The 21342-nt window shown below is 47.3% G+C and overlaps 1 protein-coding gene across 1 annotated transcript in view; it reads left to right on the forward strand.

The window, feature by feature from the left end:
- Positions 1-471: 471 nt before the first annotated feature.
- Abr (ABR activator of RhoGEF and GTPase) overlaps positions 472-21342 on the forward strand; it is a 195972-nt gene continuing 175101 nt past the window's right edge. The window contains exon 1 of the mRNA XM_052197162.1: positions 472-1793. Coding sequence (XP_052053122.1) covers positions 755-1793 — 1039 coding nt within the window. The 5' untranslated portion in view covers positions 472-754. The remainder of the gene's footprint in view (positions 1794-21342) is intronic.

The following is a 21342-nucleotide window of genomic DNA, read 5'->3' on the forward strand; positions in this document are numbered from 1 at the left end:
TTGCCACATCGCCTCTCCTGCCTCTTTCTTTCTTTGGTCCCAGGTGCCTCCCAAGGCAGGGTCTTGGAGAGCTTGCTGTGAGCCGGGCGAGGCTGCGTTGGGGTAGGGGTGTGGCGGGAGGCGTTGGTTGGGACCAAGAGAGCTAGCTCCGCGCGCTCCCTGGACACAGTTCCCGCTTCCCCGTGGCCGCGCGCGCTCGGGTGCAGGGAGGGGGCGCGGATCCCGCGCTGCGGCTGGAGCTGCGCAACACGGCTAGCCCGGAGGGTGCGAGCGGGCCGAGCTGCGGGCAGCGCCTGCGCCTCGGAGGTGGGCAACCCCGCCGGCCGGCCCGCCCTGCCGTGGCCCTGGCCCAGCTGCCCGCGCGGCTCCGAGGCGCGCCCGCAGGCTCTGGCCCTGCACCACCGAGGCTCCGCCCCCGCCCCCGCCGCTGCTCGCCGCGCGCCCGAGCCCACCGGGCTAAGTCGCGTAGCTGTGGACCGCGGTCTCCGCGCTAGCGGCCCCGGGCTCCCGCCCCCGCAGCCGGGTGGCTGCTTACGTCAGGGAGGCGAAACCCAGAAGAAGAGGGGGGAAAAAAGGCACGAGGGCGGAAGGGGAAAAACTTTATTTTTTTCCCCTTTTCTCCTCCAGGCACTGAAGCGAGACCTCCAGACAAGCGACTGCGACAGCACGCGCTTCCGAGCGAGCTCCAGGCGCCACCACAGCCGGCTGTGGCGCACAGCAGCCGGGCCCTGGGAGGCCCGACGGCCAGGCCAAGATGTGGGACCCGCAGGAGTTTGAACGCCACTGGCAGGCCGAGTTCCCCGGGGAGGAGACTCCAGTCATGAAGTTGGAATCGGTGCCGGACATGGAGCGCGAGCTCGAGCGTTGCAAACTCAACCTGAAGCGGCTGCAACAGGTGTTGGCCGAGGAGAAGTTCAAAGTCTGGTACCTGCAGGCGGCCCTGGCTGGAGAGAAGGTGGATCTACCCGGCGGCCGGCCGGAGGGCGGGGACGGCGGAGGCTGCAGCAGCGACACTGGGAGCCGGGGAGTCTCAGTGAAGGAGCAGGAGCCAGGCGGGCCCGAGCGCGCGCCACCACCGCGCGCCAAGGAGGGTGCAGCGAGCCGCGACCAAGATTCCCCTGGCCCCGCGCACCCAGACTCGGAGGTGGCGACACCGGCGGAGCAATCTCCCTACGTGTGCCTGGACCTGCCTGCCTGGCCCGGGGCGATGGAGGGAGGGGGCGCCGTGCGCAGTCTGACCGCTGCCATCCACCAGCAACTGGTGCAGCCTCGCCTGTTCTTCAGGCCCCAAGAGGACTGTGCGCCCCCCGGCCACGATGGCAAGGGCTCCACTGTACGCGGAGAGGAGCGGTCCTCTGAGACCCGGGCAGGGCGGGGCTCGGAGGAGGGCGAACCGGACGCTTCGGGTGGGGATGATGGAGGCGACTGCAGTGACCACGACTTCGAGATGGTGGATTTGAATGAGAAAGTCGTCCTCAGCCACCTACTTATGGCCCCCTACCGGTTTGGGACCCGCGATGAGGCTGAGAAGCCTGCGAGGCCCTGCAGTCCCCATCGTTGGATGCACCTGATCCCCGGAGGCTGGCGGCACCACCGGCGGCGGAGTCGAGACCTGGAGCAGCTGGAGGCGGAGGATGAGTCCCCCAGACGCGGGGCGCGGGAGCACCTCGCCCAGTGGGGGCGCAAGAGGTTCCTGCGCGTGCCGGACCGGGATTCGCCCAGTCACAGCTCGCCTGAGAGAGGCAGTGACTGCAGCCACAACAGCTCAGACCACGAAGACGGCTTCTCCGCAGGTAGGCATACCCCTATTCTAGGTACCTGGCTGATCCATCCTGCTCACTGCTGGTACCCCCGCCACGGAAGACCTTCGTGGCCCCTTTAACCCTAGGTAGTTGGGAAGCACCCTGTTTTTTTTTTTTTCTTCTTCTGTAAAGCCATCTGTGGAACGCAAAACAAGAGCGTGAGAAGTGATTTTGGGGGTTCGGATGAAAGCATGAAGCCTGTGCCCGGGATTGGGAGACGGGGAGTGTGTTGGGATGACGGAGAGTGTGTTGGGATGACGGGGAGTGTGGTGGGACGGGGAGTGTGGTGGGATGACGGGGAGTGTGGTGGGATGGCTCACTTGCCTAGCCCTTCTTGGCAGGACCTTTCATCTTGGTCTTCAGCCCTCACTCCTCACAGGTCCTCCAGAGTCTTTTCCACCACCCTAATAGCACTCTTTCCAGAAGTACCAGAAGTCCCCCATTTCCCTGAGATTTCTTAGTGTGGAAGCCCTTCTCCAAATGGTTTGAAGTTATCTTGCATTTTCTCCAGCCTGCATCTCATGGGGGGGGGGCACGCTAGTTTACTCCAGGAGGTGCCTAATGCTCCTCTCTGCTGACCACTCTTCTTTCCCAGAAGGCTACTCTGGGGTCTGTAAGTTTCCCAGGAGCCTGAGGGGAGGAAAAGGCTTGGAATCCCAGTTTTGAGCAGGCCTGGTTCTTAGAGAGCCTGTTTGACCCAATGCCTTCACCTGATAAAGGAGACAACTGAATCTGAGATGTGCTAGAACAGGTGAGCTGACACAGTCCTGTGTCCTTCGCATCCTTTCCAATCTGCCCTCTTTCTTGAGGACAGGGTCTGATCTTAGTTGTCTTTGAATCTCCTTGTGATCACAGTGTGCCATAAATAATGTCTGAATTAATGAGCAAGTGCACTGAACTTGAAAGGCTGTTCAGCTGGTCATAGGTCAGGGAGTAGAACTAGATAAGGGGAATAGTTACTGGGCTGTGGGCTGAGGTGCAATGGCCCCTTTGCTGCATCATAAGTGTCAGGGTCCCCTCAGGCATGCATCGGTGTTGGCATGCATTGGTGTCTGGGTTGATTGAGTTGCAGCAGGGAACTTAGGATGTCTTCTTTCTCCATGAATGGGGTGGGCTGTGTGTGCAGAGATACATCAGTGATTCTGGGATTGTTCCAAAATCTCCATTATTAGGTCTTATCTGGGTGAGTTTGCATTTGAATGAGAAACTGTCCACTTTGCTAAAAGCACTTTTGGAAGATCCATCAAGTCATCTGTTTTGATCAATTACACTTATTCATTAGCAGGTATTGGCTGCACTTCCCATAGGTAGTGCTTCTGCCACCCCTGCTAGTAATCATTTTTTTTTTATGTTCCCCTTTAATTTAAAGCAAGAGTCAAAGATTTCTCTCTGGTGCCAGGTTTCAAATGCCCTCCCCGGAGGCTAAAGTCGCCTCCGCTGCTTTGTAGTTGGCACCTATCCCATTGCTCCCAAGACCTACATCAGTCATCCTGTCAGGTAATCTCAGTGTGCTGGATCTTCCCCAGGAGTGATTATTAATTCTGCAGGCAGTCTGTTCTTTAGCACCTTGATGTAAATTAGAAGCCAGCACATGCTTGGGGCTAACTACAAAGGTGTTCCTCAGGGTAGATCAGTGATGGAGCAAAGCCTCCAGCCACACACACGCTCTAGCACCGGTGGCCTTGGCGAGGCCTGCCAAAGCCTAGTCTTTTCTAGGCTCTCTTCAAGGCAGGCTTGTGTAGGAAACCCCCTCCCAGCTGCAGGTGGAGATCCTGCCTTCTCGCTCCAAAGCCTCAGGGAGGATATGACAGGGAAGGCACACATGCAAGCATAGGCATATGCAGTCACACATGTGCACGCAAGGTCACAGCAATTGATAGTTTCTCTTACACTGCAGAACAGTCAGCAGGCAGTAGAAGTGTTGAGAGGACATCTTTGCTTGCCTTTCCTGTAGTTTCGATGAATTAGCTCCTCAGACACTGCTGCTATGGATCCAAAATCTCACCCTGCACCCAAGCTCAGTCCCCGGTGAAACGGGAACTGGAGGGGAATAGGAACTTTTGTGTCTGCATTTATACAAATGTGCCTAATATAGATTCTAAGTTTCCCACAAGTATTTATTGGCATATTTTACATTTATTTGTGGATATATGTGTGTGGGTTTGCGTGTGCCACAGTGCACATGTGAAAGTCTGAGGATGACTTCTGGACTTGATTCTCTCCTCTCATGGTGTAGGTCCCTAGGATAGAATTCAGGTCCTCAGGCTTGGTGACCAATGCCCATGTCTGCTGACCCATCTCACTCGTCCAGAGAGATATGTTAATTTTTTTGTATCTATTTTGTTGTTTGTTTTTGAGACAGGGTCTCACTGTGCAGCTCTGACTGGTCTGAATCTCACTATTTAGACCAGGCTAGCCTAGAACTCAACAGTGGTCTTCTTGTCTTTGCCTATATAGTTCTGGGATTAAAGGTGTGTGCCACTGGGCTGGAGAGATGGCTCAGTGGTTAAGAGCACTGACTGTTCTTCCAGAGGTCCTGAGTTCAGTTCCCAGGAACCACATGGTGACTCACAACCATCTTTATTGGGCAACCGATACTGTCTTCCGGTGACAGCGACAGTGTACCCACATGAAATAAATAAATAATAAGCAAATCTGGAAGGGGGAGGAGGAGGAGGAAGAGGAGAAGAAGAAGGAGGAGGAGGAAGAAGAGGAAGAGGAGGCTGGGCCTCTTTTTTTTTTAAGGTGTGTGCCACCATGCCTGGCTCTCAGAGTAATGTATCTGTAATAGGACATAACAGAATAGATAAAGGGAGTATCGATCATGGCTAGAATGTATGCTTCTCATGCCCGTGGCCATGGGTTCAGCCCCTAGCATCAAAAGCAAGAGGGAGGAATAGAAGAAGAAAACATTATAGCACACAGTTAGCTTCACTGTTTTAAAAGTGTGTTTCCAGGGCATACAGCACAATGTTTGGGTAATGTGTGTGCCAGAGGTGATGGCACACACCTGTAGTCCCAGCCCTTCAGAAGGCTGCATGAGGAGGGTGAAGAATTCCTGGTTAGCCTTGACTACGAAGTAAGCCCTTATCTAGAAAATGGGAAAAGCCGTGATCTCTGCATCATAGTGCTCATGTGACAGTGGGAGGAGTTATTTGATGTTTCTGTGGCTTACTTTCTCCTTTAGTAAAAAAGGACTTCCGTATACTGTTGAATAGACAAGCTACCCTCTCTAAAGAGCTTAGAACAGGCCTGGGAACATAGTAAGCTTGTGAGTATATGAAGTAACTACTGCTATAGGCTGTGTTCTTCAGATTAACCCTACAACACTTTCTACTTCCAGAATATTCCAGATCAACTGAGGCCCTTCCTGGAAGCTTCCAGGCAACAGGGCAGGAGCCAGGGCAGAGCATGAAGCCTGGCTTCTGAAGCTCTTTGGATTGGCCCCAGGTGTTATTTCTCCATCTCTCCCACATGCCATATCTGTATCCAGGGGGCTTAACTGTAGGACAGATGTTACTGGGTAATTAGCAGGCTTTGCCTTAGCCACAGAGTTTTAAGGAGAACCCTGATGTGACATAAAATAACTAAGGGGCTCCCCCTCCATGGAAAAGGGACATCTTCTACTAAGTAATGAGCAGATCCTTGAACCTAAGCTTCTTTGGGCATTTCCTTCACACATGAGAAGAAAGTGAGTTTAATAGGCATGCCAGTTCACTTTAGGCATCGCTTATTGATTATCCTATTGCCTTGATTGGTCTGAGGAAAGTTCAGCTCATGGTGGTTGGGAAAGGGCAAAGGTGTGACTGGAGCGGAGGGGGCAGAAGCTGATGTGGAGGGTCATGGGTCATATGTACTGTGAAGCTAGACCTGAGTCTACCCGGTGCCACTTTCACCAGATATAGCCCTGGGTAGGCCACTGGCTTTCCAGGTCACAGCCTGTCTTTCACAGGCAGCAGTAAGGCACACACTTGGCCTACTTTTGTCAGCTCCTGTCCTGAGTACTTTATCCCTAGTTATTAGTTTATGACATACAGCCTCATGAGACAGAAACTTGAGGCTTGGGAAGCCTAAAGGACACTCCACCATCACCCAGTTTACAAAGGAGTACCTAAGCAGTCTGATTCCAAGTCCATTGCTTTCAAACAAATGCTAAGCTTCCTGCTATGTGTTAGTGTGTACCTCCCAGGATAGTTGGGAAGATTGAATTCAGGGAACTAGGAAGTTGTTTAGATTAGTTAATAGCACACTTGCCTTATAGTGACCATGAAGTCCACACATTTCTGTGTCATAATAACCTTTGCTATCACTGAAATCCCTACCAGACTCCCTACCAGACTCCAGACCATTAGGAACTAGGGTCACCTCTTAGGACTGCCATCTACTTATGGGGCTCCTGTGACCTTGAGCCTCATGGGTAGCAGGGTCTATTGCTAGATTTCAGATTTCCCCTCAGTCGCCAGCCAGTCCTGGGCTTCTATAGCTGAATATCCTTCAGTGGAGGCTGGCTTTTCCCTTGGATGTTAGCATGCTTCTGCATCACCACTGGTGCAGAGTCAAGGGGTCTGTCCTCAGGGTTCACGAGTCCTTTCTGCAGTCTGTGTTTCCTCCTGTGTGTCAGCACTGCTTGTGGACCCAGATACCCAGTCCTCTAACAAATCTTTTTTTTTTTTTTTTTTTGGTTTGGTTTTTTGGATTTGGTTTTTGTATAGCCCTGGCTGTCCTGGAACTCACTCTGTAGACCAGGCTGGCCTCGAACTTAGAAATCCGCCTGCCTCTGCCTCCCAGAGTGCTGGGATTACAGGCGTACACCACCACCGTCTGGCTCCTCTAACAAATCTTATAGGTGGCCTTTCCAAGTCCAGCATCCTTTTGACTGTCAGAAACTATTCATCTGATAGTTTGGCTTCAGTTCAAGTGCCAAAGTATTTTGTTCAGTGGAGACAAGTTCTCTCCACACAACCTTCCCTTGCCTCTGATACTGGGATTGAACCCATATAAGCCCCTCTACCCCTGAGCTGTAGACCAGCCCCAGTACTCTCTGTTTCTTCAGTTTTCCTTTTTAGCCCTTGGCCATCTATCCACCCATCTATCTCTCCCTCCCTCCCTCCCTCCCTCCCTTTCTCTTTCCTTCCCTCCCTCCCTCCCTCCCTCCATCTGTCCTACTCAGCAAGCATTTTATCAAGGCCGTTCTTCATGCTATGTTCAGGACACCCTTGTCCCTTTCACTATCTTTTTGATGATTAGAAACCTTAATTTTTAGGTAAAGAAACACCTTTCTGGTGGGTGGCTACTATTAAATCCTGAGTAGGGAACCAGATAGAGTGGCACATGCCTGCAATCACAGCATTTGGGAGGCTAGAGCAGGAGGATCGTGAGTTTGGGGCCACCTGGTAAGCGTTTTTCATAAAAGGAAAAAAAACTAAATAAGAAATGCGAGCTGGAGAGATGACACAGTGCTTGAACCTGAGTATGGAAGCCTGAAGATCTGCCTTTGATCCTGGAACCCACGTAAAGTGGAAGGAGAGAGCCAGCTCCACAGAGCTGGCCTATGACCTCCACATGTGTGATGTGACATGCACCCCAGCCCCAAAATAACAAAGTAAAGTACTAGCCTAGGCTAGACCTGTGTTCCTGTCTACCTCACACAGGTGAGAACCCTGGACCATAAAAGCAACCTTAAGGTCATACTCAGGACTCCAAGGAGAGTGTCAGAGCCAGATCTGGGCTGTTCCTATTGTGTCCTCTGCCTTTCCCAGGAATCTAAGCAGAGGACACTAAAGCTGTAGTCTGTTGGAGGCCAGGTGACAGAGCAGCAGGCCACCTCTGCAGATGGCAGTGGTTAGTCCCTTCTTAAGGTGCCTCTGAGGCACTGAAGGAATCAACCAGAGCTCTGTAGACAGCTTATGGAAGTGGCACTGAAACATGGGTCTCCCACAAAACTCCCCTCCCCTCCCCTCCCCTCCCCTCCCCTCTCCTTCCCTCCCCTCCCCTCCCCTCCCCTCCCTCTTATGGAGACCTTTTATTTTTAATCTTCAAGGAAAATGCATTTCCTGCTCAATGCTCATGTTACCTTGCTCATTTGTAATTCGATTCTCTCTCTCTCTCTCTCTCTCTCTCTCTCTCTCTCTGTCAATGACTAATGAGATTGTAGTGCTGGAAGGAATTCCTTGCATTCAGGGATGCATGTGAATAACTTAAATTGAATTTTCAGTGGTAGCTGTGATAACATAATACTGTTTTAGTCCCTGTTGTGGAGAGATTACATTTTTTTGTGTGCCAAGTGTGGAGGTGCACATTTGTAATCCAAGTACTCGTGATGTTCAGGCCAGAGGGAGGATCAGGAGCTGCAGAGCGGCCTGTGCCGTGTATGAGCCCTGCACCACACCAGCTGCTTGAGACACACACTCTGGAGATTTGTTGTGCTTCACTAGCAATGAGAGTTCACTCTGAGCCACAGACTCCCTGGGACTTGCCTCCTCCACCGCTCACCTCCTCTGTCTTGCCTCCTCCACCGCTCACCTCCTCTGTCTTGCCCTCATCGTTAATAGGTGGGTCTGGTTAACCTTCTCTCTATACAAGTATGGCACGCAGCCAGCCTTGAAACTGAGCCCTCTGCTCTATCTGGTTTTCTTCTGGTTAAAAGTAGTTTTGTAGATGCCTCTAGATCAGAGGTTCGCAACCTGTGGGTCAAGACCCTTTGGGGATTGCAGTCCTTTGGGGGCCGAATATCAGATATGTAGGTATTTGCATTGTGATTCATAACATTAGCAAAATTACAGTTATAAAGTGGTGATGAAATAATTTTATGGTTGGGGTCACCACAACCTGAGAAACTCTATTAAAGGTTGCAGCATTAGGAAGATTGAGAACCACTGGCCATTCCAGCACCCACATGGCAGCTCACACCTGCCTGTAATTCCAGGGCTTCTGACACCGCCACACAGACATAATGCAGGCAAAACACATTAAAATAAAAGTAAAATTAAAAAAAAATGATCATGCACGTGTGTGTGTGTGTGTGTGTGTGTGTGTCTGTGGGTTGGTGTGGGCAGATGCACATGTGTGCATTTTGCCTTCATGTGTGTGTATACCATGTACACGCCTGGAGATCATGGAACCGGCAGAGGGTATAGGATTTCCTAGAACAGTAGTTAAGGACTGTTGTAACCGCCTTGTGGAAGTTGGGAACCAAACCCAGGTCTTCTGTATAAGCAGTAAACGCTCTTAACTGCTGAGCCCTCCCTTCAGACCTCACTTTAGTGGTTTTTATTTTTTGTTTTTTGTTTTGGTTTTTTGGGTTTTTTTGAGACAGGGTTTCTCTGTATAGCCCTGGCTGTCCTGGACTCACTCTGTAGACCAGGCTGGCCTCGAACTCAGAAATCTGCCTGCCTCTGCCTCCCAAGTGCTGGGATTACAGGCGTGCACCACCACCGCCCGGCTGCTTTAGTGGTTTTTAAATAATGGTATAAACACATAAACACATTTTCTCAGGACTGGAGAAATGGAACACTTTAAAAAAAACAAACAAAAAAAAAAAACTTCTATTGTCTGGAAAACAGTGTATCTGGACAGCAGACCGGGCTGCAGGGTTGGAATATTTCCCCAGGTGACTTTCTGAATTTCTCCAGGTTTCAGGTTCTTGTCTGTGAGATGGAGGTGGCAGTAATAGGAGTATATCCTAGACTTGTTGTAAAGCCTTAATGAGATGAAGCATGGAACTCAAAGAGCACGGCACCAGCTAGCTCATAGGTTTAGCCGCAGTTGGGTTCATATTTACAAATCCTTCCTGTCCCTCCCATCATCCCTTCCAACCCTGCCTTTCCCCTCTCTGTTTCTTCCATGTTGGATATGGAAGTCAGATCCTGGTGCATGCTGGGAAAACATTCTTTGGTTTTTTGGATTTTTTTTTTTTTTTTTTTTTTTTAGACAGGGTTTCTCTGTATAGCCCTGGCTATCCTGGAACTCACTCTGTAGACCAGGCTGGCCTCGAACTCAGAAATCTGCCTGCCTCTGCCTCCCAAGTGCTGGGATCAAAGGCATGCGCCACCATGCCCGGCTCAAGCTAACATTCTTGATGCTGGTCCTTCTTATAGGTGCATGCTCATGATTCCCTAAATTCTTTGAAGTCTGGCTCTTCCGTGGAACCTGTATTGGTTAAGATATGGGCTTGCTACATAGGACAAAGTCTAAAGTTGGTACTTAAGCAGGGTGAGAGTTTTATTTATCTGTCATATGAAAGATAAACAATCTCAAGATGGTGGGTGACTGTGTAATCATGAGGAATTCTGGCTTTTTTTTTTTTTATCTTTTTGTATCCTGGTCCCAAAAGGCTGCTGGAGATCCACCCATCACACTTATGCTTCAGGCAAGAATTTTAAGATCACGGGAAAGAGGGTGTGGCAGTTTCTGGGTCTGCTATTTGAGAGGTTTCCTAGAAACCGCTTGTCTCTCTTGACAGTTTCTGTTTTTAATCACATCAGCCTAGCTGTCAGGGCGGCTGGGAAATAGGGTACTGTGTAAGGGCATATGGCCCTCTCAAGTCAAATGGGCTCTCTGTTACAAGGGGAAAAATGGAAGAATAGAGAGTGACAGGCAGCTAGCAGCCTCTGGCACGAGCCTTTCCAACAACTCCATCCCGGCTGTGATTCTTAGAGTGAGCCCACACTGCACAATTGTTTTTACTATTATGCCATCTATCAGTTCATTGACCCAGTGGACAAATGACAATAGAAACCCTTCTCTCTGCAAGGCACGATGCCTGTTGTGTTCTGAAGCATCACTCTCAAGTCAAGGGTTGGCTCACCCCTTGAGGGCAGGGACTAGGGTCTGTCTCTCAGCAGTATATTTCCTAAGGCTGAGTGTGAGCCAGGCACTAGAAAAGCAACTATCACAACCCCAGGTGAGACGCTCAGGGGGAAAGCCAAAACAAAAACCCAAACAGCAAACCCTACAACTTCTCTTCCTTAGTCCTGTGCTAGACAATTCAGGTGTTTGGGGTTTTGAGGGGGGACCATGACCCATCTCCAAACGTCAAAGCCGCGCTGCTGTCTAATAGTCTGTAGTGGACGCTGAGCTCTGTATATCAAACAAGATTTATGAGTAGACGTCTCTATGCCCACCCGCTTCCCTCACCTCCGTTCTGCACATAGCCGTTTCTGTCACATGTATCTCCCTTGTCATCTCTGCACCATATTAGCTGCAGAGAAAATCTGCAGTGTCTCCGCAGCGAGAGTCGGCTTCCTTTCCCATCCTGCCTTCCCGTTTGAGTCTTGCAGTCATCTGCCTGAGACTAGTCTGTGTGAAGGTGGATTGCCTAGAGCTCATGACACATCTTTGATCGCTGAGCAAAAGATAGCTTTAAAGGTTTATTGGCACCTAGGAGAGAGGGAACTAAAATATGCGTAGTACCTACTGTCTGCGCCGCTGGTGTCCTATTGTCACTCCACTGCGCATGCCTGGAATCCCATCCACTCAGAGGTGGGAGCCTAAGGCTAGCCTGAATAACTTAATGAGATTCTACCTCCAAAGAAAATGGAGGCTTAAAGGCAGAGTTCAGTGGCAGAGTTCTTGCCCAGCATGTTCAATTCCCCGAATGACAAGAAAAAAGTGGGGGGAGGGGAGGAGATGATGCTTCACAGATGAGGGAACTGGGGTTAACTAGCCAAGCAAGATTTTTCAGTGCTGTGATTAATTGTTTCTCTTGAGAATTCATATATTATTAAATTGGCCTGACAAGTGCATTCATTGCTTCGTTTTAGAACATTCACAGTTATGATATTCCTGCTATATTTCACTCTAATCTCACATGTGCACATTCCTCTTATCCCAAATATACATAATAAAAAATAAAAATTAATATTTTAAAGGGGGGCTGTTGGCATCATTACTCACCCCTTACTGCAGACTCTGGGGCCCCTTTCTGTTGAATGGGACTGCCTGAATTCTTCTGGCAGTTCTTCCTGTCTGTGCCTTAGGTCTCAGGGCAGGAGTTGTAGTATCCCGTACATGAGGCTCCTCCCCTGAACACCATTTATGCCTTTGGTTGTGGTTGTCAGACTGACAACCATGGGATCTTGTTCTCACTGTTGCTGTCAGTGTTGTAGCTTCAGGATATCATAGTGTCTAGCCACATGGGAAGTGCTCAATAAATGTTCATGAGTAGCTAGAGGTCCATCATCCCCACCCAGATTACCTCAAGGACCTCTGGTTTGCCTCTAGCCTTTCCTCTCCAGCCTCAAGTTACATTTCACACTATTAAAGATAGATGGCTGCTCCATGCTCCCAGGTCAAAATCTGCACCTTTATTCACAGACTGCAGTGGCTCTCTATACACAGGGAGTAAGATCTGAGCTTCGTCTTACAGCTCTCTGGGAAACCCCCTCTTCCTTCATCCATGCAAACTTCATGCCCCCGCGGTATTGAGAGCTTCCTGTAGCTTCCTAACACAGAGCACATGCTTCTCTTTCTGCTTTTGTCTTGACTGCCCCTCTGCCTTGTCTTTAGGACAGTTTCATCCATCCTTCAAGCCTAGGATAGGAGGCTCCCTGCTCTGTGAAGTCTTCTCTGTCTTCCCCACATAGAACTGGAACTTGGCTCTCAGTCAAGAGTTCATTTGGGGAGCTGAGAGTTTGTTCAGCACTGGCTGCTCTTACAGAGAACCCATGTTTGAGACCCAGCATCTGCATGGTGGCTCACAGTTCTCTGTAACTCCAAATCCAGGGGATCCAGTATCCTCTTCTGGCCTTCACAGGGACCAGGCACGCATGTGGTACACAGAAGATGTACCTATACCACGGAACTGAATATTCCCTTCTCTGGTGCTTACACTGCAGCCCTGCACCTCCGCAGTAGCCATGATAGGCAACATTTTGGTCCTCAAAGAGGCCCACATCCTAATTCCTGACCCCTTGTATATAAAACAAAGAGACTTTGAAAATGAGAGCAAAATAGGGATTTGGGGAGTGTGTGTGTGTGTGTGTGTGTGTGTGTGTGTTGGTCAGGGTGATATAACTTCTTGCTAATGATTTTGAATATGAAGAAAAAAATGACTAGCCAGGAAATGTGAGTGGTGTCTGGAAGCCACAGAATGCAAAAAATGACAATTTCTCCATTCTCCAGAAAGGAATTTGTAGTTGCCAGCACCTCGGTGCTAGCCTATACGCCCTAGACTGGCCCGGGCTACAGAGTACTAACTGCCTCAGGTTTCCAAAGTACAGAAATGTAAGACAATTAAGTTGGTGTTAGTTTAAGTGACATTCACTATAGTGAATATAGCTCACTTAGTGAGCTAGGGGTTTGTTTCCCTCCCATTGGGAGGGCTGGCTTAGCAGGGACTTCAGTTTCAAATCCTCTCATTGTCTTACAGTGGGAAGATGTTTGCCTTCTTGCTTCAGATATCACAGTTTGAGACTTTGAGACATGTGTATGCTGCATTATCGTGTCTGTGCTTGGGATTTAGGGAGGGAAGGAAACAAAGGATTCAAGCTAATTATTGGCTGGGCATCCCTGTAAGAATGGAGCCAAGTATGGTGGTTTGTGTTTATAATCCTAGTACCATGGTTGGGTCTCAGAAAATTCTAGACCTGCCTGAGCTACAAAGACCCTGTTTTAAAACTAAATTTAAAAAGAAGTGTTCATGGAAGTCCTACCATGTCAACTCCTTATGTTAGACAACTCCTAATGTCACATTTTGGGGCCAAGCTGGGTCACATGGCCATCTTTAGCTGCAAGGGAGGCTGATCAGGAATCTTAGCTCTTCAGCTCACCGTGAAGGATGATATGGGAAAGGAACTGTGAATGGCTTTTGGAAAACAGCCTAGTATTGGCTCCACCATCCTCCCCTGAACTTTGCACACTGGTGTGTTAGGCCAGCTATATAACTGTTTAGTCACTCTCTCCTCCCCTCTTTGCATAGGTAAGTTTGTTTTTTTTTTTAAGATTTATTTATTATTATATGTAAGTACACTGTAGCTGTCTTCAGACACTCCAGAGGAGGGCATCATATCACTTTATGGATGGTTGTGAGCCACCATGTGGTTGCTGGGATTTGAACTCAGGACCTTCATAAGAGCAGTCAGTGCTTTTAACTGCTGAGCCATCTCACCAGCCCCCACAGGTCAGTTTTTTAATTGTAGTATCACTGCCTCTTAGACAATAATGGCATAACATTTTTATTGAAGAAATAGAAGAATGATTGCAATTTTTATTTTGGGGGGCTGTATGTATTTTGAAGTAGGGTCTCATTATATAGTCCAGGTTGGACTTGAACTCAAGATCCTCCTGCTTATGTCTCTCTGATGCTGGGATGGCAAGCATGAGCTACTGTACCCGACTAATCATATATTTTCAAGTAACGATTTATTTTTAATTCATTCATTTTATGTGTATAGGTGTTTTACTGGTTGTTTGTCTAGTGAGTACTCGATGTCCAAGGAGGCCTGAAGATGTTGTTGGGTTCCTTAGAGTTATAATAGTTGTGAGCTGCCATGTGGGTGTTGAAGTTAAACCCCGATACTCTGTAAGAGAGAGAGAGAGAGTACCCAGTGCTCTTAACTGCTGAGCCATCTACTCAGACCCTGTTCGTTTATTTATATTTATGTTTTATGGGTGGTGTGGTGGTTTGAATGGACTCTCTCCTGAATAAATCTTGAGTATTTGAAAACTTGGTCTGCAGATGATGCCTGTTTGGGAAGGATTAGGAGATGTTGGATTCCTTGAGACTGGTATTATAGATGGTTATAAGCTGCCATGTAGGTGCTGGGAATTGAACCCAGTCCTATGGAAGAGTAGCCAGTGCTCTTAATCACGGAGCCACTTCTCCAGCCCTTCAGGTGAGGATTTTGTGGGATTTGGAATTCCTAGGCAGGCTATTGGTCTTTAAGAATTAAAAGACCTTTTACATTTTCTTTTCTCCGTTTTCTCATCCTCCTTTTCCTTCTGCTCCTGTAGCTCAGGCTAGCTCCAAACTATATAGGTAGGCTCTGGGATTACAGCAATGTAACATCATCTAGCTTCCCTCTATTACTGTTACCTTTTTCTTCATCTACACTTCTCTTCTTTTTTTGCCCTACCCAAGAGTTGGAATTTTCTGTTCCTTCCCTCCCTCCTTCTTTCCCTCCTTCCTTCCTTTCCTTTTGTTTATTCTTTTTTTTCTTTTGACAAAGTCTCACTGTGTAGCCTTGGCTACTCTGGAATATGCTATGTAGACTATTCTTGCCTTGAACACACAGAAATCTACCTGCTTCTGCCTCCTGAGTGCTAGGATTAAAGGCGTGTACTACTATGACTGATTTGTGGTGGCTTTTTCTTATTTTACCCTTTTCAGACTTTACAGCCCCCGAGTTTCTAATTTATTTATATAACTGTTCCTGCTTTTAATAAAGCTGCTGCCAGCTGAACATGATGGTACTAGCCTTTAATCCCCAACACTTGGTAGATAGAGGTAGGTAGATCTCTGTGAGTTTGAGGCCAGCCTGGTCTACTAAGTGAGAGGACAGAGAAACCCTATTTCACAAAACCAACCTCAGCCCCTCTCCTGCTCCAAGATACTTCAATGTTAACTTGATGATCAGGATACATTTGCACCTGGAGGTTTCCTTGAGCCCTGGATTCTCTTGCCTGACCTCAAGTGCCGTGATTACAGGCATTCCCCACACAGAGGGGCTCCCTGGCTGTATGCATGTGTATGTAAGAGGTGAGCCTAGAGCAAATATGAAAACAGTGTTAGAAGTAAGTGGCTACATTGTCTTCCCTCTGCCCCACCCGCGCCTATTCCAGGTCTCTCTCTCTCTTTCTCTCTCTCTTTCTCTCTCTCTCTCTCTCTCTCTCTCTCTCTCTCTCTCTCTCTCCTGAAACAAGGTTTCACTGTGTTGTCATTTTGTTCAGAAAATGTTCTCAGGACAATCCTCAGCTTCTGCAGAGCTGGAGCTCGAGGCCAGTGCCACTGTGCCCATCTTATTTTGCTGTGTTCTCACCCAGTGATTTACTAGGACAACTGTAAGAGTCAACAGAGCATTCTGATACCTGTATGTTGTACATGTGTATATAATGTAACATGTTCATTTTATTATTTACTTTTTATAATTTTTCTGTAGATGGTTGTTTTGCTTGTATATATGTCTGTGCGACATGGATGTGCCTGGTACTGTGGGAGGTCAGAAGATGTCATTGGAACTGAAACTAGAGATGGCTTTGAACTGCAGTTTGGGAGCTGGGAATTGATTCTTGGTCCCCTGAAAGAGTAGCCAATGCTCTTAACTTCTGAGCCATCTTTCCAGTCCTGGTCTGAGTTTTGGTAGTGTTTAGAGGAAATTGACAAACCATTATGTCAAGGCCCCTGGGTCCAAGTACAAAATCATTAGATCCCCAGCAGTGAAAAGGATCCTAATTTAAAACCATGAAAATCTACTTTGGGCAGCTTGACGTAGTTGATATTGCTTATTTGTGAGAGTAGAAGGCCTAGGTGCCCGTTGTCCAGATCACTGAGAAATACAATTTTCCTGGGAATCTCACACACTTGAAAGCGATGGAACCCTAGAAGGGCAATGCAATGCAAATGTTGGGATCCTTGTCTGGTAACTAGATTTTTATTTTTTTTTTTTTTTGTTTTTTTTTGTTTGTTTGTTTGTTTTTTAGAGATAGGGTTTCTTTGTGTAGTCCTGGCTGTCCGGGAACTCACTTTGTAGACTAGGCTGGCCTCGAACTCAGAAATCCGCCTGCCTCTACAGATTTTTTTTTAAAGATAGGATCTTGCTGTATATTCCTGGCTGGCCTTGAACTCACAGAGATCTACTTGCTTCTGTCTCTGGAGCCAGGATTAAAAGTGTGTATTAGCATATCTTTTTGGGGCCATCCTGGGCAGTGTTCGTATTGCTTACATCTTTATTTCTAATCATAAAGAACAGACTTGTAAACAAAAGTATGAATCTGTTAATCTGTAAGTTAGGGCCAGCTTACTACAATATTATTCAAAGTATATATCATACATCTTTGCTTTCTTTTGTTCATTTTGTTTCTCACTTGTGATAACCATTGATCATCTATAACTCTGGTCTGAAGTACTTTGAGACAGTGCTGGTGGCATTGGCCAATTGGTGACTTACTCAGCCTTCAAACAACTACCCAGAGCAAAGGTATTTTTGTTGTTGTTTTGAGTGTGTGTGTGTGTGTGTGTGTAATAGTAGTTCCTCATGTAGCTCAGTTGGCCTTAAACTTGTTATGTAGCCAAGGATGGCTTTGAACTTCTGGTCCTTCTGCTTGGACCTCATGAGTCCTGGGATTACCATCATGAGCCACCGTGGATGGTTTTCATGCGGTACTCAGGGCTTTATGCTTGCTAGACAAATGTTCTAGCATTTGTCATGCATCTTCAGCCTTCGCAACTAACTTTAGTTTCTTCAGGCTTTAGGTCTGAGATAATGTGATTGGACTAGATGATTTTCTAGTTATAACTTTTATGAAATCCAGTAAATTGAATGAGCTGGAACTCTGAACCCTGTAAGCTGTTGCCTGGCTTTGAGTCAGATGAATGTGCGTGTTATGGTTTAGACCTGAAATGTCCCCAAAGGTTCATGCTTTGAACATTTGTTTCCCAACTGGGATGCTGTAGAATCTTTAAAAGGTCGGCCTTGGCTGGAGGAAGCAGGTCACCAGGGGCCAGCCATTATGATTGGGCTTCTGCTTGTCAATATGAGAAGCTGTATAAGCTCTTGCTGCCTTGGACTAAGATGGTCCACCAAGCCGTCTTGGGTTGGACTGCAACCTTCAGAAATCGTGAGCCAGAATAACTCATGCCTAGTGTAACTAATACAGCAGGTTTCAGCCATGTCTTCTGTAGCCATACATTTGCCCACTCACTAAAGTTAGTCTCTTGGAGACATTTTCTTTGATGGAAGAAAAAATATGATTCCCAGTAACACACACACACACACACACACACACACACACACACACACACACACACACAGCCATACCTCTCAGTTTAAAAAAAAAATGCATAAAAAGTGAGTATCACCAGGCAGTGGTGGCGCACGCTGTAATCCCAGCACTTGGGAGGCAGAGGCTGGCGGATTTCTGAGTTCGAGGCCAGCCTGGTCTACAGAGTGAGTTCCAGGACAGCCAGGGCTACACAGAGAAACCCTGTCTGGAAAAACAAACAAACAAACAAACAAACAAAGTAAGTATCACAAGGTGTGACTTATAGTCAGAGTTGTGCAAATGCAAACAGTTACTAGTGTGATGGTCAAGGTTGGGGGCTATAGTATAAGTCCTAGTTCCTTCACACAATTATTGTGTGACCTCAAGTGAGTTTCTTGGCCTTTTTGTGTCTTGGTGTCTGTATCTATAGACCAAGGAAACCATACTCATACAAAATCAATGTCTAATTAAGTTGTGTGAAGATCACACAAACCCATATGTATTTATAAAGTACTCTGGACAGTACCTGGCACACAGCAGACACTCAGTGCAGGCTGGTTAATCTTGTCACAGTCATTACTAGTGTGGCCCTGAGCGTTGCTGAGATAGATTACAAGGTGAAAATAGTATTATGCTTGTCAGGTTGCCTGGTCATATTCTTAATTGAAACCTGAGGCTCTTGGAAATCCTGCACTTTGAATAATCTAAGAGCTGAGCAATGGAGCATCCAATTACAGATGTCTCTCAGCAGCAGTGAGCAAGGTGAGACCTCCACAAGGCCTCGCTGGGTTGTGATCCGATGATGGAGAAAGCCCTGCTTTGTATGCAGCTGCATTGCCTTCGCTTGGCTGCATAATTGTGCCTTTTTGTCTTATTTTAAAACATCTGGAGAAATCTCGAGTCTGCTTCCACTGACAGTAGTGAAAGCCACAGTGTGTCACAGCTCTAATGAGTCTTGCTGCACTCTTATGGCCCCACGGGGGCAGCTAGGCCAGAGCAGACTCTCTCGGGCTAGGTTGGCTCCCCACTCCCTTTGAACACAGAGAGCCCCACCAGGTTACATGATGGGGCTCCCCAAGGTTCCCGAGGATCTCCCACACCTGCCTTCTTTGTCTTAGAAGGGCATTCGGTTGTTTTCTGAATGTTGGGTTTGCTGCTAACATTTGTGGGCAGCAATGCAAAAACAAATTAATTATTCATATCAGTGGACCTGAAGGAGCTGTTGTCAGCTGATAGGACTCCCTCTGGTCTCTACCCACAATCCCCATCGGAGACTTTTGGTCAGCTGTGACCACACTCCAAGCTCAGTCCAGTCTGGTGGCCTTCCTTGTTTGAATTATGGAGGGTTAAAATAAAATGAAATTCTTTCTTTAATCTAGAGATTCCTCTGTACACTTACGTACATCTGTCTCTCATGCATCAGGGAGACTAGGTGGGATTTTGCCATTGTTCTGACCTTCTTCCTCAACCCCTGTGTCTCCGAGCATGGAGAGTATGAATGATAAGGAGTGGAGCAAGACTCCAGTGTGGGCTCCCTGGCCTGTGTCATGCCTCTGCATAACTTAGCTGCCTGAGCTTAGGCAAATTACATAACTTCTGCAGGCAAATTATATAACTTCCCTAAAAGATGGGGTCTATAGTAGTTTATTTAACAAATACTTAGGAAGGAAATGGGTTAATGTGTGTTCAGACTGGTAAATACTAAGTGCTAATTAGCTGTCAGTATCTACCAGTATTACATAGCTGACTAGTTGCTATAGGTATTTGAGGTTATATTTCTTGTGTTAAGCATTGTTTCACAGACCACAAAAATGCCCTCCTTTCCTAGTGTACCCCTGGGCTAGCTAATAAGCCCTTTACTCCATCCCTCAGACTAAGTCTCAGACCTTGGAATGTAATAATTATGTTACAGTGACACCATCCCAGGTAGCCAGACTTCCTCAGTGTTCTAGTGGCTGAACCTCATATATGTAGATACAGATGTAGACATAGATGTAGATGTGGATGAGGTGTCTTAGTTTGCTTTCTGTTGCTATAATAAGGGCCATGACCAAAACTACTTGGGGGAGGAAAGGCTGTATTTTCTCTTATGCTTCCGTGTCATAGTCTATGATCGAAGGAAATCAGAGCAGGAACTCAAGGCAAAGACCTTCAGTCAGGACAGAGGTCATGGGGGAACAATGGTTATTGTCTTGTCTGTGGCTTGCTCAGCCTACCTTCTTTTAAGTCCTAGGACCACCTGTCAAAAGATGATACCAGCCACAGCGAGCTGGGTCCCCCACATCAATCACTAATCAAGAAAATGCCAGATAAACTTGGCTACAGGCCAGTTTGATGGAGGTGACTCCTCAGTGGAGGAGCCTTCTTTTCAGATTGTCTAGATTTGTATGAAGTTGGCAAAACCAAGCAGCACACCAGCCTTCTGAACTCTTGTAGATATGCCCTCCTGCAGGCCCTGGTGTTCTCAGCTTTCAGAGGACAATGGCAAACTTGACTCTACTGAGTTGGGGGCACTGGGCATAAATTTGATTCAGGCAATATTTTACTTTTTAAGGGAGAGGACAAATACTGCTTAGCCACTATACATATATACTTTGTGCTAAATTGGAATAGAAACATTTACAACCATAATTTTTATATGCAAGCTATTAATTTTTCTATTTACTACTATTATTATTTTGTTTTGAGACAGCGTCTTATGTGGCCTAACTTGGCCATAAACTCACCATGTGCCTCTCTGATTCCTCCCATCTCCCAAATGCAGGAATTAAGAGGCCAAAACTCTGTTATTTTTGTCTTTGAGATAGGGACTTAATATGTGACTAGGATTGGCCTTGAACTTTCTGAGTTTTGCTACCACACCCAGAATAGATCTAATCCCCAGCACTGACTTCTGGAAATCAAACCTGGGGCTTCAGGAATGCTTGGCCAACATTGAGTTACATTGCCAGCTCCTACATTCAGACCTTAAATCCCTGGCTCTTTTCTTCTTTTAAATTGTTTCTGCCTTATAGACATTTTTAGCATTTGGCTTTGTTAAGGTAGGTAATTTAGACTTGTAAAAGAGTAATTTACATATTTCCCTTAAGTAACTGTGGTGGATGGAGATTATTCATGAAAGGAAGGAAGAGAGACTGGAGAAGGAAGGAAATAGGGAATAAGGAGTGGGGGAGAGTGGGAGGGAGGAGGGGCAGACAGAGAAAAGGAGGGGAGTGCGTAGCAATAACATATGCTAGTATCATGGAATCTAAAACTTGATGAAGCCCTCCCCCCTTTGAGACAGGGTTTCTTCGTGGACCAGCCTACCCTTGAACTCACTAAATATCCAGAGCTGATCCTTCTGCTTCCACTTTCCAAGTACTGTGATTACAGGCATTTACCACTCTGCCTAACTCCAAAAATTAATCTTTATTTAAAGTTGAAGACCCTTGACAGCTGATCGTTGGGTTTAAGGCAGGGAAGAGGTGCTGTTCGGCACTTGACAGCTCTTGAAGATAGGTAGACACAGTGGCCTGCCTGTCACCGCGGGCAGGACAGGGCTGTGCTGCAGCTTGCAGGTCTCTGCAAAGCTTGGGCAGGGTACAAATAATGACCTTAGCCTCTGCAAACCCAATATATCCCA

This window comes from Apodemus sylvaticus, chromosome 10 (genome assembly GCF_947179515.1).
Source record: "Apodemus sylvaticus chromosome 10, mApoSyl1.1, whole genome shotgun sequence".
Taxonomy (NCBI): domain Eukaryota; kingdom Metazoa; phylum Chordata; class Mammalia; order Rodentia; family Muridae; genus Apodemus; species Apodemus sylvaticus.